The sequence below is a fragment of the Chelon labrosus genome, assembly GCF_963514085.1.
Source record: "Chelon labrosus genome assembly, chromosome: 19".
Classification (NCBI taxonomy): domain Eukaryota; kingdom Metazoa; phylum Chordata; class Actinopteri; order Mugiliformes; family Mugilidae; genus Chelon; species Chelon labrosus.
The window spans coordinates 8,629,723-8,652,114 of NC_140352.1; the positions used below are offsets into that span (position 1 = coordinate 8,629,723).

At 45.0% G+C, this 22,392-nt stretch overlaps 1 protein-coding gene across 1 annotated transcript in view; it reads left to right on the top strand.

Moving 5' to 3' along the window:
- The window catches only part of LOC311504336 (proteasome activator complex subunit 4B-like), a 39,048-nt gene that overhangs the window by 16,279 nt on the left and 377 nt on the right, over positions 1-22,392 (top strand). Inside the window, exons 16-46 of the mRNA XM_084567358.1 lie at positions 3-101; positions 394-463; positions 2,377-2,444; positions 2,958-3,161; positions 5,407-5,564; positions 5,814-5,909; positions 6,003-6,058; positions 6,202-6,258; positions 6,368-6,423; positions 6,537-6,635; positions 6,729-6,791; positions 6,929-7,024; positions 7,158-7,289; positions 8,175-8,384; positions 8,488-8,624; positions 8,734-8,787; positions 8,888-9,017; positions 10,630-10,711; positions 10,843-10,996; positions 11,446-11,512; positions 11,596-11,721; positions 11,963-12,115; positions 12,217-12,321; positions 13,830-13,921; positions 14,122-14,253; positions 14,449-14,651; positions 16,588-16,673; positions 16,862-16,990; positions 19,072-19,227; positions 20,160-20,298; positions 20,467-20,600. Of these exons, the coding sequence (XP_084423484.1) occupies positions 3-101; positions 394-463; positions 2,377-2,444; positions 2,958-3,161; positions 5,407-5,564; positions 5,814-5,909; positions 6,003-6,058; positions 6,202-6,258; positions 6,368-6,423; positions 6,537-6,635; positions 6,729-6,791; positions 6,929-7,024; positions 7,158-7,289; positions 8,175-8,384; positions 8,488-8,624; positions 8,734-8,787; positions 8,888-9,017; positions 10,630-10,711; positions 10,843-10,996; positions 11,446-11,512; positions 11,596-11,721; positions 11,963-12,115; positions 12,217-12,321; positions 13,830-13,921; positions 14,122-14,253; positions 14,449-14,651; positions 16,588-16,673; positions 16,862-16,990; positions 19,072-19,227; positions 20,160-20,298; positions 20,467-20,600 (3,543 nt within the window). The remainder of the gene's footprint in view (positions 1-2; positions 102-393; positions 464-2,376; positions 2,445-2,957; positions 3,162-5,406; positions 5,565-5,813; positions 5,910-6,002; positions 6,059-6,201; positions 6,259-6,367; positions 6,424-6,536; positions 6,636-6,728; positions 6,792-6,928; positions 7,025-7,157; positions 7,290-8,174; positions 8,385-8,487; positions 8,625-8,733; positions 8,788-8,887; positions 9,018-10,629; positions 10,712-10,842; positions 10,997-11,445; positions 11,513-11,595; positions 11,722-11,962; positions 12,116-12,216; positions 12,322-13,829; positions 13,922-14,121; positions 14,254-14,448; positions 14,652-16,587; positions 16,674-16,861; positions 16,991-19,071; positions 19,228-20,159; positions 20,299-20,466; positions 20,601-22,392) is intronic.

Consider the following 22,392-nt stretch of genomic DNA (forward strand, 5'->3'; position numbering starts at 1 on the left):
AGGTTGCGCTGCAGAAGGTGTATAGCTTCGCCACCTCCAACATCTTTGAGACGTGTGTGTCGGGCAGGATGGTGGCCGACATGTGCAGAGCCGCAGCAAAGGTATGCGCGTCTGTTGAACAGGTGCATCTCTGCATCTCATTTTCCTTTCTTAAATATGATGTAGATTCATGCGTGGTTCATATGTGCATGATGTGGTGAAGGTGCATTTGCAGAAAGGTGCAATGCAATGCAAATGAAAGGTCATGCCTAATCACATGCTCATGTATTGTGTTGATGCCTTCATTTTGACTGTCGCCTAATTTTTCTTCTCGTGTTTGTGCTTGGGCATCTGAATGTGCGTGCCTCTGACGTGCGCGCGCATGCCTTTTTGCTTGTGTGTTTGTGTTTGCAGTGTCATCCCGCTGAGTCTCTCCGTCTGTTCGTCCCTCACTGCTGCAGCGTCATCTTCCACATAACCGACAGTCAGTACCACACTGTGTGTATGTAGAACAGTCCTGTAGATGTAGCTGTGCTTGCATGGAGACTGTTCAAGGCCTCTGGAGTGTAACGAGCTTTGAACAACTTTGTCCAGAATTTTATTCCACTGCAGAATTAAACCTGGACCTTGCAGGGTAAAGGTTCATTTACATTCTTCAGAGTTTTCAATTAAATAAAAACAGAATAAAGAATAAAAAAAGGCCGAGCAACATTAGCATTTAGCAGCTGTTTTACAAATCTGTGCCTAAATGGGGGGAAATTTTTAATTAACGAGGTGACTACACCTAAACTTGCGTCTGTTTCCGTTGTACACCACAGGGGGTAAGGGCGACGCAGGCCACAACACCGTCATTACCATAATGGCCTTAATCATTCCCGTCTCTCGGCGGCTAGACATGCACAACAAATTCAGCCTGCTTGTGCCTCCTGCAAAGCGTCTGCTCAGACATCGTCTCTCTTTTGTGCATTGGAGTGATTTCAGTAAAAGCCGCTGTTGTTAAACATTTATTAGCTCCGGCTCCGACGGAGGACGGTCAGTTCTAGCCGCCTTTCTTTGAGGTGCACGGAGAAACTCAACACAGCTGACTTGCATTTTAGCAGCATAATTCAGAGCAACGCCACACCAGTGATTACACCGATCGGGCTTAACATTATGACCACCTTCCAATATTGTGTAGGTCTCTCTTGTGCTTCCAAACCAGTTGTGACTCATCAGAGAATGGACATGGACCTTCTGAGGGTGTCCTGTGGTGTCTGGCAACAGAATGTTGTTAGTGGGGGGCCTTTGGGTCCTATGGGTTGAGGGTAGGCTGTTCTTCATGTTTTTTTTGAGTTGTTCCAAAAGTGTTTTTGTGAGTGCATCCTGCTGGGGATGGCTGCTGTCATCAAGGAGTGTCATTGCTATGGGGTGGGGGTGCCTGGTCTGGTCTAGGTGGGTGCTACATGTCTAAGTAACATCCACATGAATGAATGCCAGGTCCAGAAGTTTCCCAGCAGAACACTGAATTGTCACAAGATGGTCAATGTTATTCACTTCTCCTGTCGGTGGTTTTAATGTTGTGGCTGATCGGTGTATGTATAAGCTAAGAATGGTGTAGGCCGCTTGTGTATAAATTCATTGCAGAAGACTAAACCAAGCTAAAGCCAGAAAGAACTGTCTGAAAGTTTTCTTGGTCTCTCAGGTCTTTACTTTCATTTTTCATCTTCAGGGTCATCCAGGTCACGGCATATCCAAAAAACAAGCTGAAACAACTGGACTTGTAGAGTTTGACACTCATCCAAGTAGCTTCTTCACTTCTAAAAGAATAGTGTGGAGAAGTTGGGTTAAAATAGCAAATAACTGTGATAAACACCTGTGGGTGTTGCCCATCAGAAACTCTGTTAGCCCTCAGATGCTGTACCTGTAGCTGGATCAAAAGAGTTTCCTTTAACTACAAGTAAGTATCTGGTGTTTCTTTAGGGCAACACCTACACATGATCCTGTTTAAATCCCACCAGTCTTTTAGAGCAGAAGAAGCTACTTGGATGAGCGGTGAAGCACCTTCAAAAAACTCTTACAAGTCTAGTCGCTCTTGAGCTTGTTTTAGACAGTAAAAACAGAACATTGCCTTGTTACAGCCTCGTTTCACAGGCAACCGTTAGCGTCGCTGTACTGAAATCCAGTTGCGTCCGAATCTGATGGGAATATCATTCATTTTCCACATGTTTGGACATTAGAAAAGAAAGATAACTACATCCATGACACGACGGTTGTCGATTAATCTTTAGTGAAGTCTCCGTAGCAATCCATCCGGTGTTCTATCGGCCCGGCCAGAACCCGAAATAACCCCAAAAGTTTTCAGTCAGGGGGATTAAACGGTCCATATTTCAACTTCTTTGTGTTTGTGTGTGTGTGCAGATGAGGAGCTGCAGAGCGAAGACGAGCTGGATAAGGAGCTGCTGTGGAATCTCCAGCTGCTCTCTGAGGTGAGAGGGGGATCTATCATCTGCTTTAATCCTTCTAACTCACTTTATCTGGGCTGTGTGTTTTAATCACGAAATGACTGAAAAACTCACATTGTTTTTTCTTTTTTGAACGTTTCGCAGTCAAGATTAATTTCCTCGGTAGTTAGTGATTTGTGTGTTCGCTTGAAATGTGAATTGTGTGTAAAAAGCAGACGTTTAAATGTGTTTTTTCTTTTTATTTGTATAAAATTAAGACTGTAGTTAGGACTTGTAAGAGAGAAACCTATGACCAAAAGATTTTTTTATTTATTTTTTTGCAGCGTGGTCATAAATATCAAAGGGCTTTGTCGTTAACCAGAACATATTGATACTCTTTCGGTTTTGTTTTATTACTCCCGGGAGCTTAACTCGAGTGGGAGCGAGCCAGACGCCGTGATTTACTGGAGACCCTCAATATTTAAGACACAACTCTCCAGTGAATTGACCGTGTGCGTGCGCTTGTGTGTGTGTGTGTGTGTGTGTGTGGGCTTTTAGGTAACCCGTGTGGATGGCGAACAGCTGTTAAAATACCAAGGGGACCTGGAGCGGATACTGTGCGTGTGCGTTCGCCTGCGCTGTAAACCGGCGTACACGCTCGCCTGCAGTCTGCTGGAGCACACGCTCCGGTCGCTGTCCCTCATTTATCCCACCGAGTACCGCAGCACCTCTGGAGGCTTCGATACTGACCTCCCCATACGGGTAAACACACACACACACACACACACACACACACACACACACACAATAAAACTGCTGCAACAGCATAATGAATTATTAAGAGACAAAACAATGAGCACCATTATTTAAACCTACAAACTGATACAAGAGTCAAGTCCTGCTTCTTTGCTCTAAATGCGCAGCTTCCCCGAGGCCTTTGTTTGCAAGCATTCTCGCATTTGTTCGGCTATTACAGAATTTAATCTGTCACAGGAAACGTTTAGATTTCACCGAAGATGCAAAAAGGCCACACGACAGACCTTTGAAACATGCTCTACTACGCATTCTCTCTTAAAGTTTAGTTCAATAGCTGCGATAGCTTTCCCATCTCCAATGAGACGATTAAAAAAAATTTATGAAATTGAACAACATACACTGCTAGACCATACGTTGGTCTAATAGCGTTCGTTCTCTGGCAACTCCTCTTTATTGATTTAGATTTCAGGTTGCTCTCCTTGCATGCTAAGCGACCACATCTATATCGTTAAAATATAGAAAGGGAGGATAATACTGGATGAGGAAAAAGAAAGAAAATATTGACTACGAGAAAATCTGCTGGTGCTGTTTGAAAAGGAATGCACCGTGGACTCTGATCATGTCGTTCCCAGACTGGAGGTCCCCAAAACTGTCACAACACAAATTTGAGGGGGTCACAAAGAGGTAATAGTTCTTTCCCCGGGTAATTATTGAATAAAAGAAGGAAAAAATGCTCAGTTCTAACCTGCAAAAAGTATGGTTTGGACAAAAGACACATTTCCACAAAACGTTTAGTCCCAGGAACTTTTTCCAATTAACTAAAACCTTTGTCTTTAGGCGGAATAGTCTGCTGGCTTTTATTCGCAATTTCTACGTTCAGCTACAGTCCAGTAGGGGGCAGTAATGTGGATACAACAACTACACGAGCATCAGTGCTTTTGATTATCAACGTGGATTCGCCTGGAACACCTGACTCTAAGAAAAGGGATCTGCTGTAGCGGAGGCCGACTGTGATGGCGGCTGAAAATAACACTCAACCAGTCAGGAACTCCCCTGCAACACCAACCCCAAATCTGTCTGTACTCTTGAAAACAACTCCCCCTCCCCCGACCCCCGAGCAGGAACGCTGTGTGTTTTTGTTTTGTTGTTTCTGTAGTAGAAACGCACCCAAGTACCTCCAAAGGTTCCAAGTCCCTGGGGAAAGTTCCTGCTGTGATAATCTGGTGGAAAACCCAGCTACTTATACGGTATATTGCCTCAATCTGAGCCAAAACGGTTTCATGTCAGAAACTCTCAAATTATTCAGATCACGTAACGTGGCGATGAAACAAACCTGCGTTACAGAAACAACACTTGCTAAGTAGCAATTCATTTCGTTCATTTACCCCAACGTTGCCTCGTGCTTCTGCTTAATTTCCTCTTAAGGAGGGAAGTTATTCTGCTTTTCCATATTGTGATGAATCCCTCAGCATTTTCTATCCAGAGCTGGCTGTTCGTATCAGATGTTTAAATCTATCAGAAATACGTGCATTTAAGAGTTATTTCTGCTTATTTCAGGCAAATTGTAGCGTCGGCATTCTCAGCTGAGCGGCTAGCCCGAGTGCTAATCTCAGATAGCTGATAGAAACAGGTTTCAGCTTCCATAAAAATTAGCCTAATTAGCTGATTTTATTTTAATCTAACAGATAGGGTTGGTGGATGTGCAGCCGCGCAGGCCTCAACAGTTTGTTGCCGTGTCTGTGCAACAAGACAATTTGTCTTTGCCCTGCAGTATTCCTGTCATGCCCTGAGAGAAAAGCCCCTCTAATACTTTTTTTTTTTTTTTCAAAGCCATGACAATATTTTGTAGAGGAGTGCGTGGGAAGTGTGTTTCGGTTTTGATGCTTAGGTGGAAGTAATTGCAGCAACGTTCCTCTGCTGGCTTTCACAGTTTCAAATCCCAGCCTCTTTTCATCTGCAGTTCACAGCCACTGCTTCTTCTTCTTCGTCTTCACTTCATTGAATTTCTTTCATTTTTTAGGTGTTTTTTTTTCCTCCTTGGATTCATTTACTTGTCTGTCATCTGTCTTTTGTTCTCGTCCTTCCCGTGACGATTGGATGTTGCTCTTGTCCGTGTGTTTTAAACACCAGCAGATGACACCAGTTTTGCGGTTTCGAGGCTGACTGGTCGTGCTTTCTTCGCCAGTGGAAAAAGTGGCGCCGGCAGCTTTCTGAGAAAAAGTTTTATCTCTCTCTCTCTCTCTTTCTCCAGGACTGGGGCAGAGCAGGAGATGTGGCAGCCCTGGGTGTGTGCTGGCACGTGCCTGGTCAGGAGGAGGAGAACTTTGTTTTCCAGCTGCTGTCCCGCCTCCTGCGCCCTGAGCTGCAGCGAATCAAGGGCCACATCTCTGGAGATCAGCCAATGAGCAGGTGTCCCCGCTATTTGTCTCAGTTCCTGACGTGTGATTAGGCACATTTACAAACAAAACCTTAATTATCCGAGCCGTTTCCTTAGCTCGAATCCAGAAATCGCAACATCTGTTTTAAATATCTGCCTTTAGCACAAAGCCTAATCAAGAGCACAGAGGGAGAGTGCTCAGTTCAGCTGCCTTTGATTTCCAAATGAAATCATAACACGCGCCGCTATGGAAGGAATGCAATGTGTTGTCTGATTCGCAGGGAGGAGTTACTGCAGAGCCTTGCTATCGTGCAGCACTGCCTCCTTGGAGCTGGAAGCATGCTGCCCCCTTTGGATGGACCACACGTATCTGACCTGTGAGCACACACACACACACACATCGAAACACACGTTTTCATGCAGTTTTCATGTCACGATTTTGCTCCTCGCATTTTGCTTCTTCTTCCCAGCGTGCCCTCCATGGTCAGTCTGGGGGAGATCAAGCTGCACATCGGCGTTGACTACGGTAAGAAAGCACAAGGAGTCAGACACACACACACACACACGGACAAGAAGCAGTCACTCTCCTCTCAGTTGCTGTGTGTGATAAGGCCTCTCATCCTGCATTCTGTGTCCATACGGGACGTCTGCACATCTCCTCCCCTCCAGATGATTCACAGGAGAACTACAGAGAGTCCATCTGCCAAACCATGAGACTGCTGCTACGTGAGTGAAGATTTTAACTTCACTAACGCTCCAGCTGTTAGCTCCACGCCGCGCCTGAAATGTGATTGCCATGCACAATTTATCTACGTCCACTTTTCCCCAAATCCAGATCACATCTTGGAGCACTCGGAGGACGACACAAAGTCGCTGTTCGTCATCATTAAGGTGCGCGGCCCTCGTGATTTCTATATTATTCATGTACGAAATGTTGTTATTCCGGCCCGGGGCGAGCCCGCAAAAGGTCTCACGGCGCCCTTTGTCTGCCTGTCTGACTGCAGATCATCAGTGACCTCATGTTTTTCCGCGGCACTCACAAGAAGGAGTTTGACTCACGTTGGAAAAGCTTCACGCTCGTCAAGAAGTCCATGGAAAACAGGGTGAGTTGGTAGAGTGCACGAGGCTTCTGACTGTTGTCAGTTTCAGTGAGTCGCTTATGGGCTGATTTAAACGTGCCATGTGTCTTCCCGCAGCTTCAAGGAAAAAAGCAGCACATCCGAGCGCTGCTCATTGACCGGGTTTTGCTGCAGCATGAGGTTTGTTTAACGACACACCGACCTGACACAGGGTCACGACTGGCGCTCCAATCACGGGAACCTAAGATGGCGTGTGTTCTGTTGTTCTCAGACATATGTTGAGTTTATTTACTGGAACCGTGTTTGTGTGCAAATAGATGAGAAAGCTGGTGGTTGACGGCAGTGAATACAAAGTGGTTCATCAGGAGCTGCTCTGTGATCTGCTGCTGCTTTCTACCAGCACGTACAGCCAGGTGAGTGACTGACACAAAGAGCGCCAATGAATTCATTTTTGAAACAAAAGGTCAGCCGTGACATACGACGCCGAAATGGAAACGGAACGGAGAGTGTATGCTTGTATATCTGTGTGTCTCTGTGTCCTGACAGGTGCGAAGCAGGGCGCAGAATGTGCTCATAACCGCGCTGGGAACGTTCAGCTTCTCGTACAGAGACCTGATCCCCCGGATTTTACAACTGCTGTCACCGCAACACACCGCCGGGACGCAGCAGCAGTTCAAGGTACGCATGCACACGCACGCCAGCGGGACATGGGCTCGCTCATGATGATCACTCTCCTTGGTGCTGAAACTGTATGTGGCTTCACTGGCCTCCATGCGCTGGTCACCTGTGGCCTGCGGCTGCTTCGACACCGGGGTTAGGCCTTGGCCCGTCCTATATTCTCTCTCTTTCCCCTCTTTGCACACTCCTCCTTGTAGCCTAAGGTCTGCTGCTCTGTTTTCTATGAGGGAATTTACTTTCAGAGCTCGGAAAAGTCTTATTAACATCAGCGTCTTCTGCAGATTTATTTCCGTAAAATGAAATTTTATGATAATTCTGCAAATTGATGAAGCATTTAGAGACAATGTCGGCCCCTTTCGACATACAGCATGCTTTAGAAATGCAGCACCAAACTGAAATCAATTGCACCGATCAGCCACAACATTACAACCAGGAGAAGTGAATCACATTGGCCATCTTGTGACAATTCAGTGTTCTGCTGGGAAACTTTTGGACCTGGCATTCATGTGGATGTTACTTAGACATGTAGCACCCACTTAGACCAGACCAGGCACCCCCACCCTATAGCAATGACACTCCTTAATGGCAGCAGCCATCCCCAGCAGGATGCAGCCTGACACAGGCACAAAAACGCTTTAGAAGAGCAGCACAAGGTGTTGACCTGGCCTCCAAATTCACCAAATCCCAAACTGATCAAGTATCTGTGAGGTGACAGAGGCCCCTCCCCTCAACCCACAGGACCCAAAGATACCCTCAGAAGGCCCATGTCCATTCTCTGATTAGTCAGAACTGTTTTGGATCATAATGTTATTCCTGATCAGTGCATATAGTATAGTAAATGTTCATTTACATGTTCCTTTAATGTTCGTGTGTCTGTTTCCTCAGGGTGCTCTGTACTGCCTTCTGGGCGTAAACAGCAGTGTCTGCCTGTCCAGTGCGAGGGACTGGGACTGCGTCGGGGAGATGTGGCCCGCCCTGGTCCGCTGCGGCCTGTCGCCCTCCATGACCCTGGAGAAGTCGTCCATCGGCCGGCTGCTCGACGACATCATCGACAGGATCCATCGCCAGCACGACACCATCGGGATCTACTTCACCGTGAGCGCTGCGTCCGTTGGCGGCCAACAAACTACACTCATCTGTTTTATTTATTTATTTTTTTCCTCATCTGTCGCTCCCCCTTGTCCGCCTCCACCCCTAGGTGTCTGAGTCATGCGTAGAGATTGCAACTAAAATCGCACAATCTGGACATCCAACGCATTGTTTAGAGGTACCAACCAAAGAGGAGAGGAGGGAGGGGCTTCAGCGTCAGCGAATCAAAAACGTGGTTGCTGCACGGTGAGAATATAGACTGGATGCTACTATCTTTTCATGTATTATTAGGTTACAATAATTGGTATTAGTCGGGGTAGTACTACAGATTAACGCTTGTTTTTCTTTTGCACAGGAAATATGAGAAGTTAGTCAATGACCTCTTGGACTGCCTAGAAGACAGAGAATTGTAGGTGTTATCTGCACCTGTGTATTTCTATACTGCATATGTGCGTCACACTCCGTGAATCACAGCACATGTATACGGTTTGTTTGTTTTGTGTCCTCAGGCCCTGGAAGTTTGAGCACATGGCCACGGACTTGTTGTCTCTGCTGCTGAGGGAAGATCACCCGCTTCCCCCCGACGCCGTCCTTTTCTTCACGCAGAGCCTCGTACACGACTCCATCAGCATACGCAAGGTCTGCAGCCGCGCGTCCGTGTGCGTTTTTGCTTGCGTGCATTGAACACTTTATGGGAAGCTATCTGATTTTTCCACGCCTTATGAGGAGGGTAATGGGGTGGCTAAGAGCCTTTTTTTGGTGATTCATCCGTCGTAGGATCCACATCAAACCTGAAAACATGTTGTCCGTTCTCATATCAGCAGAGCTCATACAGATTCACACATGATGCGAGACAGTTTCCAGATCAGACTTGCAGGAAGTGATGCATGCACCCTTTTATAGCATTGCAAAGTCAGTCCAACTTAAAGACTTTTCTGCTCTCTATGATGTCCCTTGTGTGTTCCTTTGAGAAAAAGGCCTGAAGCCTTAAGTAATAAATGCATATTTACATTTTTCTATGTTCCATGAAGGCTGACATACAGCCAGTCAGATCTTGCACAGAGCACGTAACAGTGTTCTAATAGATCTGCAGAGCAGATGGTCACACTGAGCCAGACAGCACAACACAGGAGCTGCAGACTTTGAACAGCTCGCATAGCTTTCCTGCTAACGTCTCCTTCTAATCTGGCTTACAGAACCGGAACATACATTTTAATTTGTTGAATGAGCTACCAAACACAGAGAGGAGCTCTGCTGACATGTTTCTTTCGCTCTTAGATCGCGGTCTGAACATAACTCGTGGTTACAACACGAGTTTGTATAATTTCTCTGCAGTTTCACACCAGCCTGGATTTAAAGGGGAACTACTGTTTTTTACAACCTGGACCTTATTTCTGGCATAAAATGCAATCGTTTACTCACCCATATGACTTTGGTGTCATATGGGTGTTTGGGAGATATTTAGGTCTGTGTAAATCCATATAGTGGGAGTGACTGGGGCACCGAAACACAGCCTCTAAATAACGCATTATCTGCCGCGAAACTCGTGCATTTCACCAATATTTTGTTATAATACGCTAGTGCTATTCCCCGTTGAGTCTGGAGTTACCCGAATTGGAAAAATATTCAGCCATGTTGCAAAAAACTAGCAGTAGCAAATTACAGGTAAACAAGCCGACCGTCGCTCAGAAGATGACATCATCCAGGTCAGAGGTTAGTAGGTCAATCTACAGACCCCGGATGATGATAACAGGTAACTCCGGACTCAACGGGGAATAGCACTAGCGTATCATAACAAAATATTGGTGAAATGAACGAGTTTCGCGGCAGATAATGCGTTATTTAGAGGCTGCGTTTTGGTGCCCCATTCACTCCCACTATATGGATATACGCAGATCTAAATATCTCCCGAACCACTACAAATAATACTAAAGTTATATGGGTGAGTAAACAATCATATTTATTGCCAGAAATAAGGTCCAGGTTGTAAAAAACAGTAGTTCCCCTTTAATAACAGAAATTGATATCAAAATCTAAAAATATATGTTTTTAGATTACTAAAAGTGGAAAGAAGGGACTGGCTCAGTGCATTCTGGGACAATCGCGTCCATCAACACACTCAACAATGAAGTGTTTCTATCTATCTATGTATAGTCATGGGAGCCGTATGTAGTGCTCTGCCTGTACACGTGAATCAGGGTCACTGGAGTTCGATGACAAACCTGTAACCTATAACCTTTCTCTGTGTTAGGTTGCAATCTCTGCAGTGGCTGGCATCCTGAAGCAGCTGAAACGGCCAAAGAAGAAAGTGGCGCTGAAGCCATCTGATATCAGTGAGTTTAGACGCCCCAAACGCGCAATAAAATACAGCTCTGACATTTAGTTCTTGCAGGGAAATCTCATAACTGTGGTATAATTTACTTTACTTCTTTTCTGGTCAAATGACACTGCGCTGTGTTTCCAGGTGGTATCGAGGATCCAGAGGGGCTGTGCGTAGGGGACCGCGAGGGGAACCGCTGGCTGCAGTACGACAGCAACAACCTACCCGTGAGTCAGGAACAGTGGGACTCACTGCAGTACGTGGAGAAAACACACTGGGGCTACTACTCCTGGCCGAGGTAAAGAGAATGAGTGTCGAGGCGGTAGATTTAGAAACTCGAAGGCTGATTAACTGCTTTGTTGGAAGGAACTAAATAGCTGATTGACTTAACTGCCTGGGTGATTTGATGCCTGGCTTTGTGGCTACATTTATGTCTGACTAACTGCTGCATGACTGATCTGGGTGGCTGGATAACTAGCAGGGTGTTGAACTGACTTCCTGTCACGGCCTGGCCCAGATAAGGCTGACTGAACGACTTACTGCCTGGCCTAGATAGAAGAATTGATGTATAGGTGGAGGGCTTGCTGGCTGCCTCGGTGTGCGGATGGCTTGCTGACTAACTGACTTTATAATCGTTCATTTATCCTTGCTGCTTATTTGAAGACAGTATGTGCCTATCCAGATTTTTCTTTGTGTTGTTATCTATAAATCACAGCAGCTCGCTCTTTGTCTCCCCGCTCCTTTCAGAGAAATGATGATCTATGCAGCTTCTGAAAAGCCAAAAGATGACCTGCCATATGAGGAGATGAGTGAGGTGCGTGCTCACGGTGCGCCACACACAGAAATCTCTCGGTGATGTCTCACTGTTACGATTATTACATTTTGTGTGTCACTCAGGGTGAAAAGATCATCTTCGAATATTTCTCGGACCCGGAGTTTATTGACCAGCTGATAGAGTTTCTCTCTCTGGAGGACCGGAAAGGAAAAGACAGCTTCAACCCCCGGCGCTTCTGTCTCTTCAAGGTGCAATTTAAATTCTCATCCTGTTTTTTTTTGTTCTCTCTCTCTTTTTTTTTTTTTGTGTGTGTGACGAAGCATACCACCGCTAGCCAAGGCCAAATTGGACCGTGCAGAGCTGCAATTTCTGTCGTCAACTTCTCTGATTCATTGTTCTCCGTCAGGCAGCGGTTTGCCCGCGTCAAACAAATGACTGCAATCTGTCTTTGTTTCTTCCGCGCCGAACAAACCTTCGTTTGATTGACAGGGGCTGTTTCGTAACTATGGTGACGCGTTCCTGCCGTTGCTGTGGCCTCACCTGGAGCAGCTCGCCAGTGACCCCCATGAGAGCTCCCAGCGCTGCGTGTGTGAGATTACTGCAGGACTAATCAGAGGCAGCAAACTCTGGAGTTTCAGCAAGGTGCAGGAGACACACACACACACATATACAGGCTGCACTGTTTTTTTGATAAGAAAAGTCAATATTAATAAAAACTTTTATTATTGTGTGCGTGTGTTCAGGTGGATAGGTTATGGCAGCTGTTGTGCCCTTTGATCAGGACGGCGCTAACCAACATCACAGTGGAAACCTACACAGACTGGGGCACCTGCATCGCTACTGCTTGTGTGAGTCGCTCACACGCATACAAATACGCCACGCGGAGCTCATTAAAGAAAAGCGGGAGTTTAAAACGTGGAGAATGTATGAAATATATAAGAAATACAAGAGGAAAATGCGGCTCGGTTCCACCGTTTACGGCACAAACTAATGTAATATCACAGCTTCTTGTTATTTTTCGATCTTCTCGCATCGCGCCTGCAGGGATCAGCATCAGTCAGTTTGATTTGTAGTTTTTAGTGAAATATCTCATCAAATATTTATCAGATAGACTTTTGTGGATGAAATAAACGAGGGATCACTTTAACTTTCATCTTGAGTTAAGATCTGAAATCACTGTTTGGCCAAATATCTGCAAAAAAAGGAATGGATCAAAAGGAGCTAAACCAAGATCTAAGGAGCTAAACCAAGATGGCAACAACAGCAAAAATAGATAGACAGATAGATAGATAGATAGATAGATAGATGCTTTTAATAAAAATTAATCCCAAACTGGGAAATTTCACCGTTGTAGCAGTAATGTACAGGCACTCGACACCATACACAATATATAACAAAAAAAATATAAAAATAAACAATACAAAATTTAAAAATAATAATTAAAAAAAAATAAAAAAAAATCTATATAAAAAATAAAAACAAAAATCCATGCACAATATTTTCAATAATTATAAAATAAGTGAATATTAAGAATTAAATTGCAATGAAATTAAATGAATTTGCAACCAATAACCAACAAAACAACCATGGCTTGAGGCAGGAACATTTTCCTGCATCTTAGCATTTGCGCAGCGGTTAGCATCTTAGCTCAAAGCCTCACAGAGCTGCTGCTGCTGCTGCTGCTGCTGTCATGACTGCAGACTCTTAATCTTGTTAATCAACAAACAAATGCAGAACCAGATGATTTCACAGAGCTGTAATCCTGTGTAGGAGGATTGTGTCTGCCGTAAACTATTGTTGCCTTTTTATGGTGGTATGACACTGTTCGGGGACCTCCCACCCGCCCTAGCACGAGCCCCGTTGGATTTGCTCAAGGCGGGGAGTGCGGTTTCCGAACAGAGCAAGCGCCGGTGACGCAGATGGAGGTGGGTTGCAAAGCGTCTTGCTGGGAAATGGCAGGCTGAAGCCACCTAGAGGGGCGCCTTGAACGAGATCTGCCAATGGTGCTTCGGCTAAGTTGTCAGCAGAGCGGTCAGCTGATATGGGCTGTCTTATAGATTAACTATCAGCTGATAAGATGGCCTGGCTGAACTGACGCCACGCTCCATAATAGTTAATAGTTAATAGTTCAGTGAAGAACTGTCTCAAACGCATTTATCTACTGCATTTATCTTATCTGTGTTTACTACTGATCTATGTCATCTATGTCTTGTGTAATACAAAAGTATTTTTCTTCCTTGGAATAGAGATGTAAGAGAATATGTGCATGCTTGGCCTGAGTGGATGAATACAACTTGCCTACCTGAAATACCATCTCTAAAAATAATGCTGTTTTCTGTTGGATGCCGTCCAACAGGAGGGCAGGGACCCCAGGAAACTCCACTGGCTATTTGAGCTGCTAATGGAGAGCCCCCTAAGCGGGGAGGGCGGCTCTTTCCGGGATGCCAGGTAAGTGTGTCCGCGTCCACAAATAACAGCACGCACACCGAGCGTACATGCTGTCTACGGTATTTCTGAGGTTTCTGATTACCAGGCTGCAGTAGTAACCTGAGACGATGAATGCTGAGCTCACGTGCCGCAGTAACACAACAACCCTCCCGTCCTTCCGTCCCCCCCCCCCCCCCCCCTTCTCTCTTTGTCTCTGTCAGTTTACTGTACGTGCTTCAGGGAGGTCTGGCCCAGCAGCAGTGGAGAGTTTCTGAACTGCTGCACCGTCTGCTGGCTTACCTGGAGCCCAAACTCACCCAGGTGTATAAAAATGTCAGGGAGCGCATCGGCAGGTACCTAATTAACTTGGTGTTATCTCCTCTGGATTACATAATCATGTTTAACTGGGTTAATCTAATTAGTCGGTGTGTGCTGTTTGGGTTGTTCAGTTCTAAAGCCCTTTATTTATCTCCCCGCGTCTGTCAGAGCCGTTCCCGTCCTGTGATTGTGACTCTTTCTCCTCCCTCACTCTCCCCTTCTCTCTCCAGCGTCCTGACCTATATCTTCATGATAGACATCGCCCTGCCCCACACCCGGCCCACCTCCTCCCCCCACGTGGCCGAGTTCGTCACTCGGGTCCTGGAGCGGCTCAAGCCCCTCACGTCCGAGCCGGAGATCCACAACCACGTCCACGAGGAGAACACCCAGGGGGCGGACGAGCGCACCCAGGCTGTCAAGCTGCTCAAGACGGGTCAGAATGTGGATGCAAGCATGTAAACTGTGCGGTAGATGAGCACGTTGAAGGGCAGGGATAGCCGGTGGCTGTGGGGAAATATTATATATTTATATTCCTCCTGATGAGGGGACAGGCTAAAAGCTGAGATTCCTTATTGATTCCACCTTTTAAATTTAGTTTAAAAGGTAGTGAGGAGTAGATTAAAGGGTGCCTGTTCAAGCATTTCAGAAAGAAGTTATGGAAATGAGTCCAATTCAATATTTTAATCAAATTCGAGCAGGTCAGCCAGTCCAGTATTTTAACCTAGACTTTATTATTGAGAGTTACATCATAGTCTGAAAAGGAAGGAAATTCTCCTGCATTTTTTAAATGCTTATTAAAAAGTACATTCAACTGATTTCTCACTTCATTTAAATTGGAAGAAAAAAGCACATATTGTATACACCGATCTGGCATAACATTATGACAGGTGAAGTCAATAACTTTGACCATCTTGTGACAATTCAATGCTCTGCTGGGAAACTTTTGGACCTGGCATTCATTCATGTGGCTGTTACTTAGACATGTAGCACCCACCTAGACCAGACCAGACCAGGCACACCCACCCCATAGCAATGACACTCCTTGATGCCAGCAGCCATCAATCTGACATAGGCACACACACACAAAAACGCTTTAGGAACAACTAAAAAAAACAAAACATGAAGAACAGCACAAGGTGTTGACATGGCCTCCAAATTCACTAGATCCCAAACTGATCAAGTATCTGTGGGATGATCCACAGAGGCCCCTCCCCTCAAAGGCCCCCCCACTAACAAGATTCTGTTGCCAGACACCACAGGACACCCTCAGAAGGCCCGTGTCCGTTCTCTGATGAGAGTCACAACTGTTTTGGAGGCAACAAGGGAGACCTACACAATATTAGGAAGGTGGTCATAATGTTGTGCCTGATCGGTGCATAGTTGCATGTAGCTATGCAGTGAGAATCTCTGTGTACTGAGATTTTGGTTAGGGTTACCCACAGATTACAGATCACATTATTGTGTAGCAGTAGCTTTGCTTTACGGGAATGTCTGGTGCGAGGCAAAAGTTTGAATTTGTGGACACAGGCAACCGCTGTTTAAAGACAGAGAAGATGAATTATACACGCTTCTGAATTTCAGGAATAGTACAGAAACAAGCCGGCCTCTATTAACGACAGATAGAAGAGATATCTGCTTTAAATGTGAGCGTGCAAATGCATCTGCATCTGTGGTGTGAGTCTTGGACTAAAATGCAGCAATGCTTCCAGCAAAATTAGGTCTATGGCCGGCAGTGGGGGGAAACAGATTTTCTTCCACTCATTCTACCGACAGAGTTTGGCTAGCTGATTACTGATTACTGTTGTGGACATTTACATTAAAATACAGTCCAATCAGTGACAGTTCCAGGGAGTACAGATGGCCCCTCCCCTTTTGGCGATTTCAGTGTTCCTGCACTGGTCCTGCTTTCCATGGAGAGACAGCTAGTCAGGAACTTGTCTGATTTTGCATGAGATGAGCAAAATTTCAAAGTGAGCCATGAGATTGCAGGTGTTGCACGATATCGATCTTGACTGATCATTCGCCGCAGCTCAAGTGAAACGTACTGATGAACTCATATTCTTGCTTCACGTGTATGAATTCACGACTGCTTCGTTTCTTTTTTTTAAATCTTAATATTTGCGCATTGTCGCTCTTTCAGTTTCTGCCATCACTCCGATCTCCATTACGCAGACAAATATCTTGTTATGGGATTATACAAGCCATTAGATACTAAATCATGATGGATGATGGTTTTATTAGCAGAGCAACGCAGTAAGGTCACAGCGCCAAGTTTGTAGTTTTTATTATTTGGCAGCAAACCAACAATTTCCCTCTGTGTGCGCTTGTTTGTGTATGCATGTATGTACGTATGCATGTGCCATTTGCAGTGCTGAAATGGTTGATGGCGAGCGCAGGGCGGACTTTTACCACTCCCGTTCAGCAGCAACTACAGCTCCTGCCTCTGCTCTTCAAGGTAAGAGCACACACACACACATACACACAGGTCTCCGCACAGCATTATTACCCACTCAATCTTACTTGCCCATTAAACTCAATTTCTCTCTTCATTTACTCAAAATGCTGCGTTGCTCTGTGTCTTCCTACCCCTCTCCGTCTCTCTCTCTCTCGCTCCCCCCCCCCCCCGTTTCTCTCTCCCTGCAGATTGCCCCGGTGGAGATTGATGAGAGCTATGATGAGATGAAGCAGGATGCACGCACGTGTCTCTCTCTCATGTCCCAGGGCCTGTTGTATCCTGAGCACATCCCTCTAGTCCTGGCAGCGCTGGAAGAGGCAAGACACACATAACATGCACACACACACACACACACACACACAGAGATACTGTCCCAGGCCTTATGCTGCCTAAGGTGTCGTGTTAAAAACAAGCTATGCTAATTTACTTTATATTGCTAACAGGATTTCTTGCGTGAGGTCTGTGCTGTATGAGGAATCTGTTGAGAAATCTCTCCTCCCCAAAACGCTTTCAGAATATCTCACCAGTTTTCATATTTGATGGTCGACGGGATGAGGAAGCATTAACAGCAGCATTTCTTGCTTTCACCTTGACGCCTGAATATTTCATCTGGCGGGAACAACATATCATGTTGTGTGCATCATTTATTTAAAGGAATAGTTTAATTTTTTTATTATTTTTTTTCTCTGGGTGATGTCTGCTTTCTCGCCGCAAGAGGCCTGATATGTTTCGTGTGTGAGGCGGGCGGCTAGCTTAGCATAGCATAAAGGCCGAAAACAAGGGGGAGCCGCTCGCAGTGCTCAGCCCCGGCTCCTCCAATTAAAAAGTTGAATCCTACGCCTCTGATCGATTTAAGGAGCACAAGTAGGAAGAATCGAGAAATAGCTCTAGCATATGACTTCCCTTAAAACTAAACTTTTTCAAGGATGGTTGCCTCTCCCAGCCTCCAGCCTTTATGTTAACTCCAATTAACCACGTGCTAATTCTAGGTTTATTTTAAAGAGCGCATTTCAGATTTGTGAGTGAGAATAGTATTTCTTTAAAGTTGTGGTCAAATTTGGGACATCTACCCAAATGCTGCTGCAGTGTAGCTTCCTAAAAAGTCCTGGTGACTGCTTGTACGGTAGGTAAAATATTTTCTTCCGCTCCTGGGAGATTGACGTAGCGTGTATAATTGACTGTTCCTCTAGCGCACAGGTGTCAAACATACGGCCCGCAGGCCAAAACCGGCCCGCCAGAGGGTGTAATCTGGCCTGCAGCATAAATTTGCAAAGGACAATTTATTAAATGTAAACATTTTCCTAATTTACTTGTTCCTCTTTGCACTAAAACAAATGGAAAAAGTCTGGAGTTGTCGTTACTTATACGTTATTACTGTTATGTTACTGGTCCGGCACACTTGAGATCAAATTGGGCTATACTTGGCCCCAAAACTAAAATTAGTTTTTACACCCCTGCTCTAGCGCCAATAGCAGCTTGACATTTTTGGATTTTAGTAAACTGTCTCAACAGCTGTTGCCAAGAAATCTGATTCTCAGTTAGTTGCAGTGATTTCTGTTATCTTTTCATTACTGGGTCAAAATGTCTATATTATATTATTTTTATGAGCAAATACATGCAACACAAATGACACCAGCTTTCTTTGAGTTTTGTGTAACCCAAGAACGTAAGATGATTAGCATTAGCAAGGTAGCATTGTGGTTATGAACCATAGACTGTATAAATACGGACAATGTCTTGCCGCTTCCTTGCATATCGGCCAAACTGGCGCTATTTTCACGGAGATACGCGCGTTGCCATCTTGCGAGTTCGGCCATTATGTCACATCCTGTTTCTATAGCGTCAAATAGCTAAACGAAACTTGACCAAAAAATTTACACTTGAACATTCCTCAGCATTATATTAACTACATAAAATGACAGAAACCATCCTTGAAAAAAATTATTTGACGTGTATTTTAGTGTTTTAGTTTGCCCCAAGTCCCATCCGCTAACATGGAGGGGGTGGAGCTTATGACCTATACTGCAGCCAGCCACCAGGGGGAGCTCTACCTGCTTTGGCTTCACTTTGAGGAGCAGTTCCGCCGCCTATCTTTATACAGTCTATGTTATGAACACATTGGCATGCTAGCATTTTGCTCAAAGCACTGCTGCACCTACTGTACTGTACTCTCATTGGTATGCTGCAAGATTTTCAATAAAACTTCATTAACTAGAAGACAAGCATATGAACAGATACAAAATTATCTTGTAATAACTGCTGCGCACAACGCATAGGTCTTGTGCACACAACGTAATATGTTATCCGCCAAGACATAATCACTCAAGCCTTTGGGGGCACAAACTCATCTCTCATTATCTCATCCGCCCCACCCCCACCCCCACCCCCCTCTCTCTAGATGGCAGGCAGCAGGTCGTGGCATGCGCGCTTCTCAGTGCTCACCTACCTGCAGATCATGGTTTTCTACAACTTGTTTACTCTGCTCAGTGTGCCTGCTGAGGTGCTCCGCATCCGAAAGCTGGTGATGCAGCTGCTGCTTGATGAACAGCTTGAGGTAATGTATTCACAAAACAAAGGTTTAATGCAGCCGCCGTGGCTCTGTAATTTTCGGAAGATTATAAAGGGCCACTTATTGTCCCCCAGTCGCTCCCGCGCTAAAGCTTAATCCCTCTTTTCTGTTCACGGTTATTGCTTAAAAATAACAGTCTATACCTCACTTCTCACCGTAGCTATGGGGATGCAGATGGAGCCTTATGACTGTCTTCTCTCTCTTTGTAGGTTGTAATTTAAGTGAGCTAAAAATAACGCCTCAAGACTAAATATTAGTTGATTTGTTTTGGCTGTTTATCTTCTAAGTTAATTATTGATGTTTGTTTATTGAACGCAATAAAGTCAGCCTTACTACCGGTGCATATGATCTGTCAGTCTGTCCTAATATTGAGTTACATCAGCTTTTTTTTTACGGTCCGTGTCCCACTTGTCTTGCTTTTAAAACACTTTCCATTGATCTGGATGTACAGCACAGGTGGAAATCAATAACGGCTGCGCTCCGGCCATGTTGTCGGAATTACAAACGCGGTTACTCCTCTTAACATTTTTGTTAACTGTGCGAGTGTATGGAGGCTTTGTATCATTGTCTGATTCGGGGCATCAGCCGTCACTCAGTGCTCATTCATAATTTATGCAGACTGATGTAGGAAAGCAGTTATATTCTGCAAGGGATTTTTACCTCAGCTCAACTCTATCCCTCCCCCCTCCCTCTCCTCCTCCCTCTCCTCCTCCCTCTCCTCCTCCTCTCTGCCCATGTACCTTGCTTTTTCCCAATCTCCCTCCACGCGCCTCTTTTAATCAATTGTGCATGCGCTTCTCGCCCTAAAACTACCCCATCCTTTATTTGTCTGTTATGATTTTCATGAGTCTGTTTTTCTTTTCATCTCCTTGCCGTCTTTCCTCCCACCTACCCCCCCTTCCTCTTTCTTCCTGCAGGTGAGGGACATGGCTTGTACCACCCTCAGTGGTTTACTGCAGTGCCAGTTCTTCCCTCTGGACTCCAGTCTGCAGACACAGCTCCAGACGCTGAGTCAGACTTGTCTCCCCAAGGCCAGAGGAGAGCTGGCCTCCACAGGTACACACACACACACACACACACACACACACATTTCTGTGCATGTCACAATCGCACAGCGAGGCAATCACAGTAATACTTGCCCTATTACCCTTTCTTATCCCAGAGGAATTGTGAACCTTGAAATTCTAAGCCCCATTTTAACTCTCCATTTGTGCGTGTGTGCAGACTTGGTGCGGCGCCATGCCGGAGTGCTCGGCCTCAGTGCGTGCATCCTGTCGAGCCCCTACGACGTTCCAGATTGGATGCCACAGATACTGATGGACCTGAGCGACCACCTCAACGACCCGCAGCCTATAGAGGTACGCGCGTGCGCACATCAGTACGCGCGCACACACACACATTCATATACAAACATCCCGCTTAAAACAGTGTGAGCCGAAAGAATACAATTTCATTGTCCAATTGAGGAGAAAATTGTGTCTTTGGCCTCACTTCAGGCATGAAGAAGACATACAATGTAATCCGTAGAGCGGAGTTTGAATAATACATTACGGTGATGGGGAGCCAATGATGATGATAATTTAGAGCTTCTCCTGCTGCAAAGTGAAAGAGATGCCAAAGACAAAACAATGAAATACATTTAAAAATATAACCAGCCTATTGCAAAGGCCACTGGAAGGAATCACAATACTTTATATAAAATGGTATAAATAGATTTTGTGCATAATCGTAAATGATGCACATCTTAGTTTCTTCAGGCCAGTTATAAGTCTAAATCAGCGTTGGTATTCAAGTTAAAGAAACCTCTATCCTTCTTCCCTTTAAATCCAGTCTAATTGTTTAGTTTGGAGGCCATAATGTAAAACAAATGTACTTAATGTTTAAGTCATGACTACATCCTTACTTGTAGAGCTAGCCAATTTAATTCCCTGTTTTTGTGTCCTTGTTCAACCAACCAACTTTTCACTCCAAACTTGTTTCACTTTAAATAATTTCTACATTGCATATTTAAATTGTCAAAGCCGGCATTTTAACATGAATAAATTATTATTTCCTCGTTAGTTTTTAATCAATGTAAGCAAATTAAACCATCGCCGGGAAGATTGTCAGCTGCTGTTGGATTCTACTCTGCATTTTAAATCGTCTCCCGATCAGGAAGAGGCAGCGGATTTGTTTTTGTCGCACATAAAAGGAACTATTTACGGTTCCACTATTAAGTGGAGGTTTCATTTCCAGAATAGATGGGTGGCTGTTTTCGTGCACTCGTGCAGGCTTTTAACTTTTTTTCACCGATCAAAACAAATGAAGCGAGAGAAAGAGCTGCTATCAACAAACTCTTTATTGCGGGAGTTTAAGGGAAATGCTAAATGAAACCTGGTGTCTGTGTGTCGACTTTCATGCTCGATTACTGCATACAATGCGTTTTACTTCGGCCAGCAGTGATTGGTTTGTCAGAGCTAAAGAAGGGAGCAACCATAGCGACGGAGATGGAGCAGTCTACGGCAACTACGAGTATGGTGGAGCTTATGGCGGGGAAAAGGAAGTCCCAGGCGCATGTTCAGAAATAGTTTTAAACAATACAAAACAATGTCCACAGTTTTAATACATAAATGTAGTATCCATAACTACGGTGTGTCAAGTGAATGTAGAATAAATGTAATAAAGTTGCATACACCGATTATTCATAACATTATGACTACCTTCCTAATATTGTGTAGGTCTCCCTTGTGCCTCCAAAACAGTTGTGACTCATCAGAGAATGGACGTGGGCCTTCTGAGGGTGTCCTGTTGTGTCTGGCAACAGAATGTTGTTAGTGGGGGCCTTTGAGGGGAGGGGCCTCTGTGGATCATCCCACAGATACTTGATCAGTTTGGGATCTAGTGAATTTGGAGGCCAGGTCAACACCTTGTGTTGTTCTTCATGTTTGTTTTAGTTGTTCCTTTTTTGTGTGTGTGTCTGTGTCAGGCTGCATCCTGCTGGGGATGGCTGCTGAACATCAAGGAGTGTCATTGCTATGGGGTGGGGGTGCCTAGTCTGGTCTACGTAGGTGGGTGCTACATGTCTAAGTAACATCTACACGAATGCCGGGTCCAATTACCAGCAGAACATTGAATTGTCACAAGATGACCAATGTTATTTACTGACTCCTG